Source organism: Puma concolor, chromosome A2 (genome assembly GCF_028749965.1).
Source record: "Puma concolor isolate L17-30 chromosome A2, mPumCon1.1.hap2, whole genome shotgun sequence".
Lineage (NCBI taxonomy): Eukaryota > Metazoa > Chordata > Mammalia > Carnivora > Felidae > Puma > Puma concolor.
The window spans coordinates 112,578,005-112,601,669 of NC_141668.1; the positions used below are offsets into that span (position 1 = coordinate 112,578,005).

Sequence of the window (23,665 nt, forward strand, 5' to 3'; positions counted from 1 at the left end):
ATCCCATAACCCTGGGATCATGACCTGAGCTGAAACCAAGAGTCGGACACTTAACCAAATGAGCCACCCAGGTGCCCTTTCAGTGTATGTATATTTTTTAACATTTTAAAGTTTTTTAAATTTATTTTGAGAGAGAGAGTGGGGGAGGGGCAGAGAGAGGGAAAGAGAGAGAATTCCAAGCAGGGTCTGCTGTGTCAGCATGAAGCCTGATGCGGGCTTGAACCCACAAACTGTGAGATCACGACCTGAGCCGAAATCAAGAGCTGGATGCTCAACCGACTGAGCCACCCAGGTGCCCCTCAGTGTATATTTCTCAAGAATGGAGACATTCTCTTACAAAATCACGGTACAATGACCATCAGAAAATTGGCATGGATACAATACTGTTATATAATTACAAACTTTAGACTTTCCATTCCCCACCCCCTGCCCAGTGTCCATTGTAGCAGAAGAAAACAAAATTATATTTTACAGTTCAGTATCCAGTCCAAGATCATGTACTGCATTTATTGTCATGCCTCGTTACTTTTATTCTGGAAAGTTCTCCAGACTTTATTTATCTTTCATGACCTTAACATTTTTGAATGAGATAGGCTAGTTATTGTGTAGAATACCTCTCAGTTTTGTCTAGTGTTTCCCCATGATTACATTCAGGTTCTGCATTTTTGACAGGAATGTCATACAAGTGCTGTTCTCTTTCTCAGTGAATCTTGGTGCTACTCTTGGACAAAGGATGGTTTCTTTACTTTTTTTTTTTTTAAACTTGATTTCTTTTGAGAGAGAAAGTGGTCACACATGCGATAGTGCGGGAGGGGCAGAGAGAGAGTCTCTCAAGCAGGTCCTGCACAGTCAGGGGTCGATCCAACAACTGTGAGATCGTGACCTGAGCCAAAGTCCAGAGTCAGATGCTTAACCAACTGAGCCACCCAGGCGCCCCTTTACTTGTTATTCTATGTTCATATTTGGATCCAGTCCCCCTGCCCACTCTTCCTGGCATCCTCGTTTCCATCCCACCAGGGTCGGTCCCACACCTGCTCCCATTCCACTTCCCTCCACACCTTCTTTGGTTCATAATTTGTGTCCCCACAGGGTCTCCCCTTAAATTCTTGTTTCTGTGTAAGAGACATTTCTCATACTCAGATCATATCTCGATTTGTCAGGAAACCGCCAATCCTTTCCTGCCCTGCCCTCTTCCCAGGATTCTCCTTGACTAATTTATCACTCAGGCGCTTCTCTTACTCCTCGTCTTGTGGAGCAGACTTCCAAAATGGTGCCACTTTTCCCATTATGATCTTATAGTATGTAAATTTAATGATAATAACGGGGAGGAGGTAGAGGAATAGCCGAAGTGACTCAGGTATTCGCTGTGCAGTGTGGGCTGTGCCCAGGCTTTATCTCAGTGCATCCTGACCACAGCGCTGTGTGTCAGGTACTACTGTTGTTTTATAGATAAGGAAGAGGAGACACATGGAGGTCAAGTGCATGTCCAAGGCCACACTGCTGATAAGCAGCGGGAACTGAGATCGCACAGTAAAAGAAGGAATAATTTTGGAAGGGGAGAGGTGGTAAAAAAAAAAAAAAAAAAAGTAGAAAAAAAGCCTGCCGAGTCCAAGCACCAGGGTGCATTATTTAGTGATTTGTCAAGTCACCAGAGATGAGAGGGCTGGAGAGAGCAAAGGCTTGGTGGAAGATGTAGATTTGGGAGTCTTTAGTTAGCATGGAGGCCATAGAGAAAGTCTTTGGAATCAGTAACTCACTGAGAAAGAAGTGTGGAGATGATGAGTCAAGGGCTGGCTGTGTGGGAGCAATCACACGGAGGGAGCCGGGGAGGAGCTAGCGAAGGAGTGGTCCATACCTTCAGAGGCGCTTCTCTCTCCCTAAATGGACAGGTCCTGGGTTCAGGAGGCAGAAGGTGCTAGTCAAGAGTTCAGCAAACACACATTGCTCTCTTTTCTGCACTGGGCCAGGCACTGTGTTAGGTGCTGGGAACACAGGGGTGAAGAAAATCTCCTTGCTTGGCAATCAGAGTTCGTGGTCTCGTAAATCCTGTATTATTCTTATTTGGGATGGCAGAGGAGTTGTTTTTAATGTCACTGGTGTATGAGACACACTTATCAAAACTATCTCCAAAGCGTTGAATATCAGCGCCAGGAAGAACCTTAGAAATCAGATATGCCAGTATCCATTCGTCCCATGAAAAACCGAAGCCCAGAGAAGCCCAGGGACTGACCGTTGCTCAGACAAATCAGTTGGTGGCTGACTCTTCTGGCTTCCAGGCCCCATCACCCACAGCATGACGGCTGTTATTGTCCAGTTTAGTTGAGGGAATTCTGTTGGGAGCCAGGCTGCCTTTGGAGGAATAGAGAGCTCGACTTTTGGAAAGTCCACATCAAATGAGTAGAGGGATCGTTTTGGTCAGCTTGCCCTCTTGGGAACTCCCCCAGCCCAGGGGGATTCTGCTGGAGTGCACCACCATCCACCGCATCCCCAGCATATTCTAGGCTTTCCTGAGCCTACTGACTATTTCAAGTGCTTCTTGAGGGTTTCCAGGGCACTTGGCCTCTAGACTTCGCCATTTCTGCTGAGGGCACGGCTGCCCCCACAGTCAGCCAGAGTGCCCCCTTCTTCCTGTTAGTCAGCCAGTGCACACAGGTTATCAAGTCTGCCTTGGGGCCAGCTCTTGAATCTGTTCTCTCATCAGTCTCAATGTCATTACCTGTGTTCATCTCTCCTGGAACGTGCAGCAAGCTCCCCAACTCTTTTCTCTGCTTTCATTCATCCCCTCTTTCATCAAATTCTTACACATTGCTGTCAGAGCAGTCTCCTGCCCATAAAATTTCATGATGTAAGGGATTTTATATGTCCATTTCCCCACAAGCCATCTGACATGCTACTATATCATTTTCCTGTCAGGTGGCCATCTAGGCCATTTCAATAGGTTTTTATGCATTGCATTTTGATTTTAAACAGAGATGTTACAAAATGCTTACTTATATTGAACTAAAATATTTTTATTCTTTTATATACTTGTTTTATGGGCATAATTTCTTCTTGAGTCTCTCTAGAGGTGTTAATATGACATTTTTATAAGTTCTCTTTTGTTTTCTGGATTAACTCGTCTCTCAGAGGTGGGTTGCTTTTCTTTCTCTCCTTCATGCTTCGTCATGAGCCTGGCTTTCCTCTAATGTCCTGTGAATCTTGATCGTTTGTTCATATTTATAAAGGTGATACTAGACTGTTCAGTATTAGAGGCTGGTGTCTGGCTCCTCAGTGTTCTGTGGTCTCTGTTCCATGAGCACACCTCCCCCCCTAAGTGCCATGACTGACTGTTTTGTGTGGGAAATAGGTAAGTTTCCCTGCAGACTGTGAGGAGTGGAAGATATCCAGTTACCAGTCTCTTTGACTCAAAAAGAATATACTTAACAAAAGTGGGGTGGGTAGAATATTCTAATTGTTCAGTAAAAATTTTTTCTAATGTTTATTTATTTTTGAAGGAGAGAGAGAGTGCAGGCAGGGGGAGGGGCAGAGAGAGAGGGAGACACAAAATCTAAAGCAGGCTCCAGGCTCTGAGCTGTCAGCACAGAGCCCAGTGTGGGGCTCAAACCCATGAACTGTGAAATCATGACCTGAGCCCAAGTGGACGCTTAACTGACTGAGCCACCTGGGCACCCCTCTAATTATTTATTTAAATATCACAGTGGGCTTTCAAATATCACTAAGATCATTCAGCTAAAAATCATAATTTTTCTTATAGGGAGTTGATTTTCCTTTTGTAGTAATTTTCAGAACCCTGTGATTCCATGTTCTTATGTGAATGCTTGTTCTCTAGGCCTGCTGCACAGTTTCCCTTCAGAGATTTATTTTCATGACTTCCTCTTATGTTTTTTGATTCCCAGTCTTCCTTAGACTTCATGGAGAACTTCCTAAAATACTTCTCTCAGAATCCGTGGATTCTCAAACCTTTAAGTCTTTGCATATATGAAAATGTCTGTATGTTGTGATCACACTTCATTGATAGTTTAGTTGGGTATAAAATTCCAGGTTCAAAATAAACTTCCCTCAGAATTTGGGATGCATTTTCAATTTCCTTCCTGCAGTCTAGCGTTATGAATTAGAAGCTTGATGATAATTTGATAATCTCTTTATTGTTACTTTATGTGTTCTTCTTCTCAGAGCTTTTAGAATCTTGTCTTGTTCCTTAGAATTCTGAAATGTCATGAGAATAAAGCTAGGTGTGAGTCTCTTATCATTCACCTCAATTATATATACTTTCAATGTGAAGACTTCTGCTGCCAGGCCTGGGAAATTTCTTCTTTGTTTGACTCTTTATGCTCTCTATTTTAAGGTTCTTGTCTGTTTGGAAATTGTATTAGATATTATACCTCCTGCACTGGTCATCTGTATCTTTCAACTTTTCTTTCTTGTCCTTTTACTTTTGCTTTGGAGACTTTTTCTTGACATTTTCTTCCAACTACCCTATTGAATTTTTACATTTCAAGAATTTAATTTCAGTTTCTACAAATTTTTTATTTTTTAGAGATTACTTGATTTTATTATTTGTTCTCATTTTGGGGATGCAATATCTTTGGGTCTCTCTGAGGTTCTAACTGGAATTTAAAAATTATCTTCAATTCCATGAATTTTCTTTGTTGTGTGTCCTTGCTGCTCCCATAGTTGTTTTGTCTCCTTAATTCTGTTGGGAAGAGACCCTCCCTCCACCACTATCTTTCCCTGTTGTTTGTCTTGGCTGAGGGGTTATCTGTTCGTTGGTCTCATCTGCTTTCCATGTTCCCAGAAATGTATCTAAATCTTTCAAAATTTAATCTGACAGTTGAAAAGCCATTCTCTGATTTGATAGACATTTTGGAGGAGGAGGCCCAGTTCTCCACTTTAAACTATTACCATCTCTCTCATGTCTAAAGAGTATTTTAAAACGGTCTTAGATATTTTTTATTTGTAACAAAATGGCAGCCAATAAAAGCTGCTACCTAGAAATACCTTCCAGTGTTTTAAAGGAATTTTTAACAGAACTGGCTCATGATTTTTATATGTCATTACCCTGAAGGGGCCTAGGCTTCACTGAAAAGCCAGAACAAATCCTGCCATCCAGGAAGCCTCCTAAGTTCTGCACTTCAAGATGTGATTCCCAGGAATAGCAGCGAGGGTAAAAAGTCCCACTGTCACTGCCAACAGTGACCCTGTCAGTTCTGGGAGGCTCTGGGCTCAGCCGCTGGACTCTCTCGAGCTCTCCTGGCATCTTTTTTATTTCCCAGCCAAGGCCTACATCTCAGCAAAAGAGCACAGTTTAGGAACAATGGCCGTGATCTCTGCATTTCATCTTTTCCTGTGATCAGAGGGTTCTCAGACGTCATTCAATGGTTTTACCAAGAGGACCCCCATAACAACCCATTAGTAAAGAGATTTAAAGGGAAACTTTTTTTCTTTAACAAAGATTTAATTTAATTTAATTTAATTTAATTTAATTTAATTTAAGAGAGAGGGAGGGAGGGGCAGAGAGAGGGAGAGAGAGAATCCCAAGCAGTCTCTCTGCTGCCAGCACAGAGCTCCATGCAGGGCTCTAACTCATGAACCACGAGATCATTACCTGAGCCAGAACCAAAAGTTAGATGCTTAACTGACTGGGCCACCCAAGTGCCCCTTTTTAAAAAAAAAATTAAAAAAAAAAAAATTAAAGTTTATTTATTTTGATGGGGGAGGGAACCTTTTCTAATGGGTTGTCTGAGTCTTCTTGGTGAAATCTGCAGACAAGGAAACAAACCCATTATAAGAATGATAGAGAAGATGTTAACTTCTTGTCGTGGACTGTTAACGAGAGCTATCTCCAAGGGGTGCGATCATACAAGCTATCTTTCTACTGTTCACATTCTTGTATTCATAGAATTTTAGTGGCAGATTTGTGTCATTTGTATCATCATGAAAGAAACAGGGACCAGCTTGGCCCTTGTCTCCTCCACAGTCTGCCCCCCCGAACCCCCACCATCCAGCCTTGTTTCCCACTCCTTTCCAATATGACCGGTAGTCCAACTCCCCACTGTCCCCCTGTGGGTCTCATGGTTCCTTTCTATCATCTGCTCAGCGAACACTGAACACCTCAGTGATGGATGATGAAACTAGCGAATGAGGTTTCTGTCTCTGTCCATAGACTACGTCTTTCCAGACTTGACGGAGAAGGCGGGTCCCATAGAAGACACCAGCCAGGGCCAGGAGGTGCCGAGCCCGCCCTCACCCTTGCCCAAGATGAACCTGGTGGAGCCACCCTGGCATATGGCTCCTGGAGAAGAGGAGGAGGACGAGGAGGACGAGGAGGAGGAGGAGGAGGAAAGGGAGAAGGAGGAGGTAGAGAAGGAAGAGGAAGAGGAAGAAGAGGAGGAGCTGCTGCCTGTGAATGGATCCCAAGAAGAAGCCCAAACTCAGGGCCATGGCTTTTCTCCCACCAGCGGCAGCAGGGTGCCAGGGGTTGCCAAGCACAGGCACGAAGAATCTGGGGAACAGGCCTCCTCGGGTGTGGAGGTGGGCAGCAGCATGGAGCCCAGCCTGTCACCGTCCGCAGTCACCCCGAGCACAGTGACCCCGGAGGGGCAGGACTTCGTCAGCCAGGAGACGGGGGGCACGACGCTGCCGGCCACGGGGCGTGGGGTGGAGTTTGAGGCTCCTCAGGAGGCAAGCGAGGAGGCCACCGTGGGAGCAGCGGGGTTGGCTGGCAAGCAAGCTGAGGTGCCGTCCTTAGCCTCGTTCCCTCAGACAGAAGCTCCCAGTGGGGCCGAGACCCCAGCTGAAGACCCCCTTTACCCTGGAGCCTCCGCCTCTCTCCCGCTGGCCCCCCGAGACGCGGAACTAACACCTGCCTCTGCCACCTTGGGGCAAGAAGACCTCAGCCAGCAGCCCCAGGAAGGACAGGCCACTGAAGCCCAGTCCAGAATACCCTGGGATTCTACTCAGGTAAAGTGAGGGCACTCGAGGGCCGCGCGGCTGCACCTTTCTCTGAGAAGCCTGGTCATCCCCAGGTGCACAGGGGGGATGGGAGGGTGTGCCAGGCTGAGGTGGGCGGCCCCTCTCTGGCGGGACTTTTGGGATGCGCACCCACACTTCCATGCAAAGGTAAAAAGCCTTGGGAGAGCTCAGCTCCCTCGGCCTGGCCTTGTTCAGTGCTACCGCTGGCCTTTCCCACTGCCTGACCTGTGCCCTCCACCCCCTCTCCGCACCCACCCCTGCTCTCCTCACCTCAACCGGCCCTAGCCCACACACCCAGGCCGGCTCCCTCCACTAGGCGGAAGGGGAGGGAGTCCCACTGTGTCAGGCCGTGCATCAGGCCTGCAGCCCTGTTTCCTGTTGGGCCGACAGAACACTAAACCCCTACGGGGTTGCCATCGGGAGTCTGTGGCTCTGGCAAGCCCTGTGCTGTCAGGCCCCTCCTCTCGCTGAAGACATCCTCCGTGGGGTCCCTGGACACATCTGGGCTTGTGAGTCTTGGGCCGGAGTCTGGGCACGGCGCCTTGCAGAGGCTGTCAGCTCCCTCCAAGCTGCCGCAAACCTGTACCTGGCCTTCACCTTCCAGCATCTCAAAGAGTTTCTCTGGATGCCTTTCCTCGTGCCTTTGTAACCGTCACCCTTCTTTCTGTTTCCTTGCACAGGTGATCTGCAAAGACTGGAGCAATCTGGCCGGGAAAAACTACATCATTCTGAACATGACAGAGAACATAGACTGTGTGAGTGCCGAGCTAGGCGGGGGCCGCAAGGAAGGATGGAGGCGGGCGGGCGCACGGGGGATGGGAGGGGGGCTTAGCCTGTCAGTCACGGGGGCCAGCCTAACCCAGGGGGTGAACCAGCACCCACCCATGTCTAAAAGAGGAGCGCCTGTATATTTTTAAGTTTCTAGAGGCTCTTTTATTCTCGCCCTACTCCGTTTTTAATTTCAGGGGGTTGTTTTGTTCACATGTGCAATGCCATATCTCCTGGAGGATATTGGAACTGTTTTTAAAAAGTTGCTTTCCTTATTTGTTACTGTTGGCCTTGGTTTTCTCACGTGTATTTGCTCCTCAGATGCCTGGTAGGTTTGTTCAGAGCTATTTAAGGAGGGCCATCAAAAAGCCAGTTGGAAGCTTTGAGCTTAGGATTGGGGTTTGCTAACTGTGGTTTCTCAGGAGGGTGGACTGGCTGGGCCATTTTATTAGACGATTTCTAATGTCAACATTTTTAGGTCCTTCCTCTTTGGGCAATTAGATTCTTTGAAAAAGGGACATCGGTCCTACTGGGAGCGTAAAGGGCTAGTTGCCAGTGTTCTGAGAGCCAGGGTGGGGAGAGGGGTGGGTGTCTCGGTGTCAGAACACATGTACATAGATAAATTCATTTACCCCCCCTGCTTTGCAGTGTGAGCCCCCTCCCTCAGTTGTGCCCCGTGACCTCTGGGTCAGAGAGCCTCTGTTTTAACCCTCTTTGAAGAATCAATTCCCAGTCTTCTGCCAGGGAGTGGGGACATTTGTCAGCTGTGCAGTGTTGGGGAGAGGAATTAGGGATCCAGCCACTTCTTAAACAGACTTTCAAACAGTTTTCCTATTTTTAGAATCACGTTCATCCCCTCTTCCAAAGGTAACCAGCACTGCCTATTTGAGAACGTTTTAGTTGGGAGTTTGACAGTAGAAATGTGACTGCTTCTCAGCTTGTCCCATTTTGGCTTAGGATTCAGCTCTTTGGGGCCTGCTAGACCAGGAGAATGTAGCTCCTCCGTAGGCCTCCGGGGCCAGACGCTCACGCTCTTGTCTCCTTTTCAGTTTTGTTTTGTTCTTGTCTTTGTGGGTTGTTTTTTTCTTTTTAATGTTTATTTATTTTCGAGAGAGAGAGAGACAGAGCGTGAGCGGGGAAGGAACAGAGAGAGAGAGGGAGACACAGAGTCGGAAGCAGGCCTCAGGCTCTTAGCTGTCAGCACAGAGCCTGACGCGGGGCTCGAACTCACGGACTGTGAGATCATGACCTGAGCCGAAGTCAGACATTTAACCAACTGAGCCACCCAGGTGCCCCTTGTCATTGTGGTTTTTGACCTTTACTATCATTTAGTGGATTTAGGGGAGAAGGTAAAGTGTATGCGACGCGTGTGTTTATTAATTCAAGAGTGATCCATGAGGTTTTCTTTTTTCCGTTATAAGTAATGAACAAGTGGATTTTTAACACTGTTGATGTGTTTTGAGCTGTTGTAGTGATGATTCTTACTGATGCCCGTCCCTGGCCATTGAGAGCCTCTTTGAGGTGGCTTCTTTTTGACCAACCTGTTAGTGTTTGATAGTTTCCTGGTTCTCTGGTATAATACAATGTGCCAGGCTCATCTCGTACTTTCCCTCCCTAGACATGAAATCAACATTTCTCTAAGCCCTCATTCGTTTTATTGAAATACGGTACTTAGAGACCACAGTATGGGTACTTGAGGCCATTAATTTTGTGTGTGCATATTTGAATAATAAAGTCTAAAGATAATGTCTCTCCTCTTTCCAAACAACACATACATATATAAAAATGCTTCCTTTTTTTTTTTCAATATTTTTTAAGTTTTATTTATTTACTTTGAGAGAGACCGAGACAGCACAAGTGGGGAAGGGGCAGAGAGAGAGAGAATCCCAAGCAGACTCTGCTCTGTCTGCGCAGAAACTGATGCAGGGCTCGAACTCATGAAGCTGCAAGGTCATGACTTGAGCCGAAACCAAGAGTCGAATGCTTCACCGACTGAGCCACCTAGACTCCCCTATAAAAATGCTTTCATTCTGCTTTCCCTGTTTTTACCTTGTTAGTCTTTCTCATTTAATATTTGATCTCCACCTAATTAGCCATTCGTATTTTTTATGATGTGTTTTTTTCTAAGATTTTATTTTATTTTTTTAAGTCTGTTTATTTAGAGAGAGAGAGAGAGACAGAGATTCCCAAGCAGGCTCCAACCTGTCAGCATGGAGCCCTACGCAGGGCTCAAACTCACGAACTGTGAGATCACGACCTGAGCCGAAACCAAGAGTCGAATGCTTCACCGACTGAGCCACCCAGGCACCCCAGTGATGGATATTTTTATTGTGGTAAAAAAAAAAAATCTAACGTAAAATTTACCATCTTAACCATTTTTAGGGTACCGCGGTGTTAAGTACGTTACCACTGTTGTGAAACAGATCTCCAGAGTGTTTCATCTCGCAAAACTAAACTCTGTCCCCGTTAACCACTCTCCCAGACCCCCAGCAACCACCACCCTACTTTCTGTCTCTAAGAAATTGACTAAGTGCGTCTTATAAGTGGAATCATACAGTACTTGTCCTTCTGTGACTGGCTTGTTTCTCTCAGCAGAATGTTCTCAAGGTCCATTCATGTTGTAGCCTGTGTCAGAATTTCCTTCCTTTCTGAGTCTGAATAACATTCCATGGTATGTATAGACCACGTTTGGTTTATCCGTTCATCCGCCAGTGGATATTTGGGTAGCTCCCCCATCTTGGCTACTGTGAATAATGCCGCTGTGAACACGAGTATACAAATATCTCTTTGAGACCCTGTTTTCAATGATTTGGGGTATATATATATATATATATATATATATATATATATATATACACACACACACCCAGAAATGGAATTGCTGGATCATATGGTGACTCTATTTTTGATTTCTTAAGAAACCTTGGTACTGTCTTCCATAGTGACTGAACCATTTTACATTCCCACCAGCAGTGGACAAATGTTCCAGTTTCTCCACATCGTCACCAACACTTGTTTTCTGTTTTTTTTTTTTTTTAAGTGTATTTATTTGAGAGAGAGGGAGAGAGAGAGAGAGAGAGAGAGAACAAGAATGGGAGAGGGGCAGAGAGAGAGAGAGCACAGAGCACAGAGCCTGACGCAGGGTTCAAACTCATCAACCGTGAGATCATGACCTGAGCCGAAACCAAGAGTTGGATGCTCAACTGACTCAGACCTTCCCTGTTTTCTGTTTCTTTCTTTCTTTCTTTTTATTTTTTTGAATAGGGGCCATCCTTTTTTAAATTTTTTAACTGTTTATTTATTTTTGAGAGAGAGAAAGAGCACACGCAGGGGAGGAGCAGAGACAGGGGGAGATACAGAATCTGAAGTAGGCTCCAGGCTCCACACTGTCAGCACAGAGCCTGACACAGGGTTCAAACTCACCAACCGTGAGATCATGACCTGAGCCGAAGTCAGATGCTTTACCAACTGAGCCACCCAGGCGCCCCTCAATAGTGGCCATCCTAATGGGTGTGAGGTAGAATTTCATTATGGGTTTGATTTTCATTTCTCTGACGATTACTGTTATTGAGCATTAGTCACTATTATTAACAGTGCTTGTTTGCTTTATCAATATATTTATTCGTTTCTTTGCTTGCACGTCTTTTCACATCCCCATTCCTTTCTTCTGAATTTAACCACCTTCTTCCTGAAATATACCTGTTAGCAGCTCTTTCTGCAAGGACATATCTCTATTGGCCTTCATTAGTGTGTGGAACGTCTTTAATTTTCTCCTGTTCTTTTTTTATAGCTTTTTATTTTGAGATAACCTCAGAAGACTTATACAAAGAAATCCCATGTATCTTTCAGCCAGATTCACCAACTCTTAACATTTTTTAAAACCATTTGAGAGTAAGTTGATGGCATTGTTGCCTTTTGTCCTTCCCTCTCAATACCTGAGTATGTGTGTCTTCAGAGCAAGGCTGGTCCTTCAGCTCACCACAGCACAACTATCAAAATCGGGGTGTTAACCCTGACTGATGCACAAGTATAATTTGTAGACCTTTCTTAGATTTCACCAGGGGTCCAGGGTCTCACCCGGAACAAGGCATTGCATTTAGTTTTCATGTTTTAGTCTTTAATCTGGAATGAAACGTCAAGGGTTCAATGAAAAGTAATTGGAGTCATGCACGTAAAAATGATGGAGCTCTGCAGAGAACACATCCTGAGAAAAAGATAGGGAGGAAAGTGCTGACAGCCTCTCAGAGGAAGTCTTGCAAGGTAAAGCTTCAGTGTCAGGAATTTGACCCGCAAGATTGCGAAATAAACAGTGCAGACGTACAGCTTCTTTTCCGTGACCTACAATATCACAGATGGTCCACGCAGAGGCAACTAGAAAGGAGCCTGTGGAGAAAATCCAAGAGAGGAAGCAGAAGAATGAAGTAGTAAACTGAGAGGTACGGTCTTTGGGTTCTGGAAGGCAAAAGAAAATCCTCGGTAGTGGTGCAGGGAACTGACCTGTTGCTCTGCACAACAGAAAGAAGCCTCGAGGCACCAGGACAAGAGGTGTTGGGGGGGTGGTACCAACCACCCTTCGGTGAGGGCCCTGAAAGAGCTCTTCAGCACAAAGGACTGGATCGCGAAGGCCTAGAGACAGAAACGGCTGGAGAGGAGTTGATCCTTTGTCTGAGGCCCCTGAGTTGCTGAGTGCACACCACGGACGTACTTACTAGATGTTTCAGGCTGTCTTGTACTCTCTCTGCCCTACCCGGGAATTGGCCCTTTCTTCAGGGAGCCCTGGTTCCTTTTGAAGAGGAAAGGTATTCAGAAACAAGATCCGGGCTCCCGGTGTGCTCATGGCTACTGGGGTATCATTGCTTCTTGGCCTTTTTAGAGGCCCTGAGAGAGAATTATCTGTATTTTTTCTCTGTAGACACAGATACACATACATAATACGTGTGCACATGTACATATGTGTTCACTTCTGTATTCACACATATTTACAGTGGTAACTTCGATTGCTTACCGTCCCAATGTTCCAGTTCTAATCCAGGACCACTGGCTCTTCCCAGCCTTCTTCTGTTCCACAGAAGTATCTTCCTTCACCGACGGAAACCTCACTCCCAACATCCCCAATGTACGTACTCATTTCTTCAGTTCTAGAATATACACAAGCGGTTGCAGGATTTTTAACGCGCGCTGATGCAAAAGCAAACCTGCTGATAAGTAAACTTCAGTGTCTGCTTGCAAGTTTCTTTGGTCTTTGGATGATTCCAAAATTAATTTAGTTTTTTTCCCCCTTTTGGTGTAGTTATGCATTTGAAATATGATTAGGTTTCTTTGTTTCTGTTTGTATTCAATTTTGGATCCCCCATCCTTGTTGATTTAATTGTATTTTTGAGTATGTAAAGTATTAATGTGGTTCTAAACATCTAAGTGACACAAAAATGTATGCTTAGAGAAACCCCCCTCTCCCCCATTACCTCTTGCCTTCATTCCCACCCACTCCTTCTAGGTAACCAATCTCATTAGTTTCTGGTTATCCTTCCTCGGTTTCTTTTTATAGAAATAGATAGATGTAGAATTTTTTCCATTTTTTCTTGCAGGGAATGTAGCAGAGTATTTATATTTTTATTAGCTTGATAGGGCTGTCATAACAGAGTACTACACTGGATGGCTTAAACACATAAATTTATTCCTTCACTATTCTGGAGTCTGGAAGTCCAAGATTAAGGTGCTGGCAGGATTGGTTTCTCCTGAAGTCTCTCTACTTGGCTAGCAGATGGCCGTCTTCTCCCTGTGTTTTCACATAGTTTTCCCTCTGTGTGTGTCTGTGTCCTCAATCTCCTCCTCTTGTAAAGTCACTATCGGATTGGATAGGGCCACCCTAATGACCTCATTTTAACTTAATTACCTCTGGAAACACCCTGTCTCCAAACACAGTCACATTCTGAGGTACCGGGCATTAGGACTTCAACATATGAATTTGTTGGGGGGGGGGGGGGGCGGTGGACACAACTCAATCTATAACATTATTTTTTTGCATTTTACTTTTCTTGCTTAACAGTATATTCTGGAAACCACTTTATGTTAGCCCACGGAGATTATTCTCAATCATTTTATTTTTACAACTGAATAATACTCCGTTATGTATGTGTATTATAGATTATTCATTAAATTTCCCTTGTGTGGGCATCTGGGTGGTTTCCAGTATTCTGCAATTACTTACAAGGCTGCCTTGACTAACCTTGTATGTATTTTTGTGCTGTTGGGATGTATCTTCAGAGTAAATTCCCAGAAGTGGGATTGCACATGCAGTTTGATACATATTACCAATTTCCCATTTCTCTCTCATTCTCGTTACAAGTTTATTGGGCCTTATTTTTCTGTCTACTACGTCTCTTAACACTTTCATGGTTTCTCTCTTTAAAATATCTCTGATGCATTCTTCTTTTTCCATTTTATTTATTTTGGAGAGAGTGAGAGCATGGCTGGGGAGAGGGACAGAGGGGGAGAGAGAGAGAGAATCCCAAGCTGACTCCGTGTTTAGTGCAGAGCCCAGTGCGGGGCTCCATCCCATGACCTGAGCTGAAATCAAGAGTCAGACACCCAACCGACTTAGCCACCCTGGCGCCCCTCCCTGATGCATTCTGAGTGATTTCCTAGCTCTATCTTCCAAATTAATAACTCTCTTCCAGCAGTGTCTAATCTTCTGTTTGATCCATCCATTGAATCTTTAATATAGATAACTGTTTTGTATGTTAAGAATTTCTCCTTGGTTCCAAATCCCTCCCTTTGTTCTTCATTTTGTTCCCTTCTTTCATTATGGCTTCTGTTCCTTCATTTTCTGAATTGTTGTAAGTATATTAATTTTGTGATTTCTTTCCTTCTGTTTTAGTAACACGGCATCCTGGGATGTCGGTTCTGCTTGTGGCTTTGTATTTTACTCTCTTTCTGGGTCACCATTTATTATTGTGATCTCCTCTTCAACCCTGGGTTGTGAAAGAGTTCCAACAAAGTGGTTTCAGGGAGACTGTGGGAGTTCCAGGGGTCCCGGGTCAGCTTTCATCTTAGTTCTTGGCTTGGATCTTTATAACACAAAGAACTTCACATTTGGACTCCACACCCCGGTGAAGTACAAGCCTGTTTTTTTTTTTTAATGTTTTTTATTTATTTTTGAGAGAGACAGTGCATGAGTAAGTGAGGGGAGGGGCAGAGAGAGAGGGAGAGAGAGAATCTCAAGCAGGCTCTGCACTGTCATTGCAGAGCCCGACATGGGGTTCCATTTCACGAATGGTGACATCATGACCTGAGCCAAAGTCAGGAGTTGGAGGCTTAACCGACAGCCTCCCTGGCGCCTCAAGCCTGAGTGTTTAAGTGATCTTGGATGACCTTTTTCCCTTACTCATGGACACGGGCAGACACCCTGTACAGTTCCTCCAACTTGGGAATGTTTCTGAGTCCCCATTTCACCAAAAGGGTTGCTCTCTGGGGACTTCGGACTCCATCCTGGTGCTCTGCTCTAGTTCTTCATCTCACATGCTCCAAGAGCACGTGGACATTGAAAGCCAAGTGTCCAGGTCCAGGGTCCTCTATCTGGGCCCCAGACCCCCAGGAGTTGATGCTGTGGCTTCCGCACCTGCTCACTCTTCTGGCTTTGAGTGCCCTCTGTTTCTGCCGTGGTTTCTCCACTCCATGAGAAAGTGCCAGCATTTCTCCATGTTTGTAGCAAGGTGGGAGAGCAGGACGTTCATCAGTTCTGACTGCTGTGTTGCCACAAGTCAAAATGATCTGATGGCCAGGACATGTGTCCCTTTCTGTTTGCCGTAAGGACCATACCAGTCATTTGGAGTTGCATATAGCTTTAGGGCATTGGAAATGGGTGCTTGGATGGTAGCAGAGGATCTGGAGTCCCTACTGTGGGAGAAACGGTGTGACGTACAGGAAGGACCATCCACCCAGGAGTCAGCAGGGAAGATAGCTTACACCCACATGTGTATTGTCCTTAAGAAAAGCTCTAATGCCTTACAGTATATATCCAGAAAAGTGCACAGATCATAAGTGTGCAGCTTGTTGGATTGTCACAAATAAACACCACCCACATCAAGACACAGAACATGATCAGCACTGCCAGAGCCCTTCTCATTCCCCTTCCAGATGCTGTTCCCTCAAGGGGAACTGTTTTCTTGACTTGTAACTGTATACTGGTTTTGCATGCTTTTGAACTGTATATAAACAGAGTTAATTCAGTTATTTTGTTTCTGGCTTTTTGCATTTTTGCAAAAAATTTTGTTTTTGAGGTTCATCTAGATTGCATGTAGGGAAGTTTGTTCCTTCGTGATTCTGTATAGTGTCCCATTGATGTATGTGTTCTAATGTTGCTGGGCCTTTGAGTAATTTCCAGCTTCGGGCTCTTGGGAATGTGCTGCTGTGACTGCTCTTGGACACATATTTTGGGGAGCATTATGGACACAGTTCTCATGGTGGCATGGCAGGGGCACGGTGTGTATATATCCACCTTGAACAGAAGCTGTCCAACAGACTCCCACAGCGTTTGTACCCAGTTATACTGCCTCTAGCAGTATGTGCCAGGTCTGGTTCTTCCTTGTCTCTCTCAACCTTGGCATTTTCTTCATTTTAGGCATTTCTCAAAGTGTGTAGGGTGCTGGTGTCACTTTGTGGTTTTAATTTGCATTTCCCTGATGAGTCACGAACTTGAGCACCTTTTCATATGTGTTTCGGCTGATTGCATCCGATTGGGTTATCTTGACGTTTTCAAATTAATTTCTCTGAATTATTTATATAACCTGGATGTGAGATCTCTGTGAAGTGTGTGTATATACGAGACATATATCTCATAAATATCTGTTACTATTCTGTGGGTTGCCTTTTTCCTCTCTTTTTTTATTAATTTTTTTTAATATTTATTTTTTGAGAGACAGAATGTGAGCAGGGGAGAGACAGAGAAAGAGGAAGACAGACACAGAATCTGTGCTGAGCTGTCAGCACAGAGCCTGATGCAGAGCTCAAACTCACGAACCGTGAGATCATGACCTGAGCCGAAACCAGTCGCTTAACTGACTGAGCCACCCAGGCGCCCCACCTTTTTTCTCTCTTAATAGTACCTTCTGATAAACGGAAGTGTTTCTTTTAAATTTTTTTAATGTTTAGTTATTTTTTGAGAAAGGGACAGAGTGTGAGCAGGGGAGGGGCAGAGAGAAGGGGAGACACAGAATGCAAAGCAAGCTCCAGGCTCTGAGCTGTCAGCACAGAGTGTGACGCAGGCTCGAACCCACTAGCTGCAAGATCATGACCTGCGCCACAGTCGGAAACTTAACCGATTGAGCCATCCAGGCGCCCACAGGAGCTCTTAATTTTTAAAAATTTGACCATAAGGGGCGCCTGGGTGGCTCAGTTGGTTAAGCGTCCGACTTCGACTCAGGTCACGATCTCGCGGTCCGTGAGTTCGAGCCCCGTGCCAAGCTCTGGGCTGATGGCTCGGAGCCTGGGGCCTGCTTCCGATTCTGCGTCTCCCTCTCTCTCTGCCCCTCCCCCGTTCATGCTCTGTCTCTGTCTCAAAAAAAAAAAAATTGATCATAAAATAGTCCAACTTACCAATTTTCTCCTTCATGGTTAGTGTTTTTGGGTCCATTTTAGAAATCTTTGCCTCCTCGGAGGTAACGAAGATAGCTTTCTAGGCTTACTTGTAAAAGCTTTAGATCTGAAATCCATCTGGAATTGACTGTAGTGTGAAGTATGAGTCAGGGAATTTTTTTCTTGATACCTGGCACCTGTGACAGAATAAGTACTTTCCTTTTAATCCTAACATTAAGCTCATCATGTTAGGACCAATGCTCACGTTTTCAGATGGGGAGGCTGAGGCTCAGAGAGGTTTAGTATTTTGCTAAAGGTCCCAGAGCTGGTGAATGGCAGAACCAGGATTTGAACCCAGATTTGTTTGATTCCAGATTCAGGGCTTTCTCTCTAAGCCAGTGACACTCAGTGCCTATCTACAAAATAAGTGGCACGAAATATATAGCCATCAGATGTTACCAGGACATAGCAGGTCTGTGAGCTTAAGCCAGGCAGACATCTGGACACAGAAAATGTGGGACGTGCACATGTCGGGGATCATAGGCCTGTGGCAGGGGGGAGGCATTGTCCTGGTAGGAGTGTGTTCCTTTTGTAAGCAGGGAGGCTGCTGGGTTCAGTGCATGCATGCGGCTGAGGCAGATGCAGGCGTGTACCCCATCCCCCCACGCGTGTGCACATGAACATGAGGACGGTAAGACCTGCTTGGGGAACAGGGCTTTCCCACCAGCTCATGGCTAGCTCCGGATGCCAGTTTTCTGCCAAGTTCGGAACTTTGGCTTTAACTTGGCTTTCTGTTAGGCTGGTGAGTGCCAGGGCTTGGGCTTCCACCTGCCATTCGCCATGGTCACAAGGAACTCCAGTTCCCTTGGTGGCCTGTAGGGTAGGACGATGACCTGGGAGGCTCACTAGCTTGGGCTCTCACGGAAAGGCGATAGGAGCATCAGGGCCCCGTGGGAGTGGTGTGACGAGACGCCCGGCTCGAAGCTCTAAGGCAGGGCACCGGAGAGAGAGCGGAACAGCTGGGAATACGGAAGCCAGGTGCAGCAGCCCATGATTTCCTGCGTCCCGGCAGGAGACGGCTGCTGGAGAGGAGCCTGGGCGAGGGGGGCGGCTACAGGGCCTGGAGGGGGGGGCTTTTCCCTGATGGGGCGAGGTTGGCGGCTTACGTGGGTTTCTGCCACTCAGTGAGCTCCCGGCCAGTGCCTGCCTCTCGTTTGTGGTTTTTAATTATGTAATTATATATACACGAGGTGAAGAAAATCTAAGCAGTACAAGAGAGTGTCAGATGCGAATGAAGTCTCCTTATATCCCTCCTCCTGCCCCTGGCCCTGTTTCCAGGAGTTACCATTTTAACCATGTCTGTTTTAGTTCCTTTGGTCACCGCTGCCTCCATAAAGGTGGTCAGACATCTTTTCGACTCCCCAGCTTTGGGCCGTATCTCTGCAATGACAGGCAAGAGAGGAGCACGTTACCTCTCCCCACCACCCCCCTCCCGGGTTCCGTGGCTGCGTGGCCGTGCGCATCTTTGGTCCGTTGCACCCCTGACGCCCCCCCCCCCCCCGGGTATATTCACCCCTCGCACTATACTCTTGAACCCCAGGCCTGACCAGCAGACTGCCCTAGGCCTTCACACACCACTCACAAGCTCCCCACACTCCTTGTTCGTGCGAGCATATCTGTTCCCAGGTCAGCTGTGAGTGTCCCTGGGCAGGCCCATGCCCTCCTCATATGAGAAGCCCAGGCTGGAAGGAGCTCCCAGATGCCTGCCGGAACCAGTGGGTGTGCGTCTCCGTGTTCCCACAGTCTTGCCCGAAGGCCACGCTCACGGCCTCTCGAGCGGTCCCCTCTGGAGCAGCCAGATGGCCTGTCCCGGAGTTTGACCACCGGGAGGCTGGAGGCTGGGGGCTGGAATGGGGGCCGGGCCTGGAGGCGGGCCCCTCCCTCACTGAGCGTGGGGCTCTCTTTCCGTCCTTGTAGGAGGTGTTCCGGCAGCACCGGGGGCTGCAGCTCCTGGCCCTGGTGGAGGAGGTGCTGCCCCGCCACGGCAGTGGCCGCCACGGGGACTGGCACATCTCCCTGAGCAAGCCCAGCGAGAAGGAGCAGCACCTTCTAATGACCTTGGTGGGCGAGCAGGGTGAGAGGGGACAGCCCACGGAAGGGAGGGCCTAGGGGGGCAGCCCTACACCAGCACCATGTCCTGAGGGCCACGGGAGGTCTGCAGAACCACGGGCGAGTGCACGGACAGGGGCTTTGAACGTGGACCTCTGGGATAAGAGGATGTGGTAGTGGTTGGGCCCCCAGTGCAGGGTTCAGGGAGTATTGACAAGCTGGAGTTGGAGAAGACGAGGGTGTGAAGTTCGGACCCAGAGGGGAAGAGGTGTGGTTTTAGCACGGGGGGGCGTACACTTAGTGGTAGGGGGCTGTGGAGGGGGCACGTTCAGAACGCAGTGCTGGGGGGCTGTGGGAGTGACCGCCTGGTGTCACACCTGTCACATGGCGGTCATTCAGTCCTTTTTAATGAGTCAGCCAGCAGGAAGCAAGCATAGGAGCACATGTACCATGAGGTCCACGTGTGGTCAAGAGCTGGGAAGCAAGGTTCTGGAAGCTTAGGCCGGAGGCTGTCCCAGGGGGCTGGGGGTGCCTCAGTGGCCGGGGCTGTGCTGATGATGGTGTCTCCCCCCCAGGGGTGGTGCCCACTCAAGACGTCCTGTCCATGCTGGGAGACATCCGCAGGAATCTGGTGGAGGTAAGAGGGCAGGGAGCCGCTCCCCTCCTGTTCTTTGAAGTTCTGGGAGCAGGGCTGGCTTCCCTGAGGGCAGGAGACAACCTGCACCGCGGTGCGAAGGAGCAGAAGACAGCCTCTTGCTCTGGGCAGCTCCTCCTTTTAGCTGTCCTAAGACGCCATTCCCGTGGGAGAGACGGAGTGCGTACACACGTGTGTGCACAACTGCACAGTTCGCGAAACGGCCAGGGGCGGGAAGGGCCAGGAGCGGGTCGGGGGCAGGAGAGGACTCAGAGGGAAGGGGACCTCCGAGGGGGATCTGGACTGGTAAGTGGGCGTTTCTGGGAAGATAGCAGGAGCGACACCATGTCTGGCCCAGGAACTGGGCAGAGGCCTGGTGGGCTGGGAGAGTGTGCCGCAGTCTCAGAAACCACAGGGGAAAGACAGGCATGAACACGGCCCGGAGGCCATCAGCCAGGAGCTCTCTGGTGGGAGAGGGCCTGCTGGGGAGTGGGCATGGGGCTCAGGCTCGGGCGACAGCCCTGCCATCTTGAGGGGCATCCCTGACCCCTGTGCGGTTGGCCAGCTGCATGGCCAGTCCTGGAGATGTGGGCTGGAGGGCAGGCTGGCCAACCTCTCCTCCTGCACCACCTGCTACCCCTGCGTCAGGCTGAGCAGAGCTGGGGCCTGTGGGAGGGGCAGGTCCCCTCGGTCCTCCTGGTCCTTGTACTTTTTCTGAAGGGAAACACCTTGGGCTCCTCACCTCCTTTCTTCAGGACCATCACCATTCATCTCCATCCAAAGTACTCGTACTCACTGTGGAACCCAGTGACCTGGCATTAGTCCCCTTTTCCGAGGCTCTGCAGCATTTCATAGCTGTGAAAGATGAATTGGCCGTGACCATGGGCCCTGCCTCCCTATCTATCACATGCCAGGCGGAAAGGTGGTTGTGGTGGTGGTTTTGGGTGTTTTTGATAAGCACACTGAGTGCTTACTAAGTACTGGACTGCGCTGGGTTCTCTCACTTGGCCCTCACCGCCACCCCAGGCCTTGTCAGGATTAAATAAGGTACCTATGGAGTACGTAGGTGCTGTATGTGAGAGCTGTAGCCCAGAGAAGGGAGGTGGCCCACCTGAGAAGGCACAGCCACTACGCAACAGAGCCAGGCTTCAGACGAGGCCTGAATGATGTTAAGAGTCCAGGCCTTTAACCGTGAGGCTGTCCTCACTACCTGGATGGTTACCGAGGGCCTTTCCAGTTGTGAAGTTCTGGGTTCGTGAACACAGGGGGACTGGTGGAAGGAAACTTGGGCTGGCCTTGATCTTTTTTTTTTCCCACAAAAACTTCCTGCCTCTTCTCCTGGCCCCTGGGTGTTCTAGCTTTACTGGACACTGTTCAGACTGACTTGGCCAGAAGGCATGCTGTGTCTTTTTGGAAGTATATGAGTGGGAAAATTTAGCAGTGTCATTGGTGGGTGATTCTACAGAGAGAAACTGATCTTTGATAACTTCAAAAGCCAATGGAGAATAGTACTGTAACTAAACAGGATGTTCACAGACACTCAGGAAGAGATGACAACCTGGCCTTAGGGAAGCCCAAAGCAGAAAGGGAGGTTCCCAGGTCTCTACACTGGGGGCTAGTAGACAGCACCCTCTCCCCAGCACCTGTCATCGGATGAGGATGGCATCTCCCCTTCCTTGCTTTCTGCCCAAGAGGCTGAGTTATGGAGAGAGTGCTTGCCTGGCCCGGTGTGGGCACAGCAACCTCTAGGACCAAGAAGGCAGACCCGCCCAAGACAGCCTGCTCTGTGGCAGGGGTACTGGGCAGCTCAATGCCTGTGGTGACTACTCTTAACGGGCAAAGGGAGGAAGCTGGGAGCTGGTGATAGCCCGGGATGTAGGCTGTCCCCAGCATCCCAGTCTACACTGTCTATAGCCCATAATGGTCAGAATGATACCTGAACACCTCCATCCCCAAGGTGGAGACTGTTTCAGGGACCTGATTCCGTAGTGGAGCCAAACTTCTGCCCCAGCAGGGACAGAGTCAGGGCAGAGCCATGGTGGCAATGTGCGGGAAGGCTGGGAATGGAGGCATGGGATCAAGAGGCTTGGGGCTGCTGTCAGGTGAACAGAGCGGGATAGGGCAGAGATAGGGCTAGATTCCCAGATGAGCACAGGTCCCGGCCTCCAAGGGGGCTTAGTCAGGATTATGCCAGCTCTTCTCAAAGCCTGTTCCCTGTGCCTGAGCCCTAACCCCACGGCCCTGTGGGAAGCCCTGGCACCCAGGACCTCAGCTGAGGAAGCTGATCCCTCCCACCCCCAGATTGGCATCCAGAACTACTCCACTACGAGCAGCTGCCAGGCCCGGGCCAGCCAGGTGCGCAGCGACTATGGGACGCTCTTTGTGGTGCTGGTGGTCATCGGTGCCATCTGTGTGATCATCATCGTGCTGGGCCTGCTCTATAACTGCTGGCAGCGGCGGCTGCCCAAGCTCAAACACGTGGTGAGCATGGGGTCAAGTTCGGCCAGATGGCTTGGGCTGGGGGCGGGGCCTGTGGTGGAGACAGTACCCCACAAGGTCAAGGTCGTCGTCCTCATGTGCAGGTGGGGTGGCCGCGATTGTCCCGGGATGGGGTACTTCGAGTGAAGCTGCTTGTCCGGAGCCTGGCACCCAACCTGTCTCCCTCTGCAGGGAAGCAGCCCCGTGATAGGTGCTAGAGGTGCAGTGGGGGGCCATTGGGAGGGCTCAGATGACACCAGGGAGGCCACCGGTTGTTTAGTGCAAAGGATCTTTAGGAGTTTGGGGGACAGAACAGTAGGGAGCGGGCGTCTGTGGAGGGTCCGCTGGTGGTTGCCTGTGGAGGGTTTCACACACTAGGGAAGGAACCGCGAGTGAGGTGACTCGTTCAAGGTCACAGGCGGGCTGGGGCCTGGGCCACAGCGCTTGCCCAGCGTCCCTCTCCCGTCGCCACAGTCCCACGGCGAGGAGCTGCGCTTCGTAGAGAACGGCTGCCACGACAACCCCACGCTGGACGTGGCCAGCGACAGCCAGTCGGAGATGCAGGAGAAGCAGCCCAGCCTGAACGGCGGCGGGGCCGTCAACGGCCCGGGGGGCTGGAGCGCGCTCATGGGGGGCAAGCGGGACCCTGAGGACTCGGACGTGTTTGAGGAGGACACGCACCTGTGAGGGCGCCCTCCGGCAGCTCTGGCCCGCTGTGACCCCGCGGCCGTACCCTCGCCCCGTTGGGACTGCGCCGGGACGAGCTGGGCGGATCCGGAGCGGACAACCGCGCCTCCCCTCCCCTCCCGGCCCCGGCCGCTCTCCCGCAGCCCGGCCCTCGGTGCGGGGTCCTCCCGCTTCCCACAGACTCACGGAACAGTCTCGGCACAGCCCTCCCCATCCCCGTCTGGCGCCCCCAGGAGCCGGTCCCGGAACGGCCCCGCTTCCCCGGCCGCGCCCCGGGACCCCCATTAAAGCCGCCCGGAGACCACGCCGGGCCCAGCCCGTTTGCCTGCCGGACTCGTTCTTGCTCCGCGGCGGGGCGGGGCGGGGGCGGGGCGGGGGCGCAGGGGGCGGGGCTGCGCGGCCCAGGTCGGTCCTCCGGGCGCCAGGCGCCGCTGCGGAGCGGGG

At 49.1% G+C, this 23,665-nt stretch overlaps 1 protein-coding gene across 1 annotated transcript in view; it reads left to right on the top strand.

Annotated features, from left to right (window-relative positions):
• Positions 1 to 23,539, top strand: part of PODXL2 (podocalyxin like 2) — a 39,795-nt gene extending 16,256 nt beyond the window's left edge. The window contains exons 3-8 of the mRNA XM_086697272.1: positions 6,164 to 6,960; positions 7,653 to 7,727; positions 19,291 to 19,447; positions 19,998 to 20,059; positions 22,358 to 22,537; positions 23,009 to 23,539. Of these exons, the coding sequence (XP_086553398.1) occupies positions 6,164 to 6,960; positions 7,653 to 7,727; positions 19,291 to 19,447; positions 19,998 to 20,059; positions 22,358 to 22,537; positions 23,009 to 23,221 (1,484 nt within the window). The 3' untranslated portion in view covers positions 23,222 to 23,539. The remainder of the gene's footprint in view (positions 1 to 6,163; positions 6,961 to 7,652; positions 7,728 to 19,290; positions 19,448 to 19,997; positions 20,060 to 22,357; positions 22,538 to 23,008) is intronic.
• Positions 23,540 to 23,665: the final 126 nt, after the last annotated feature.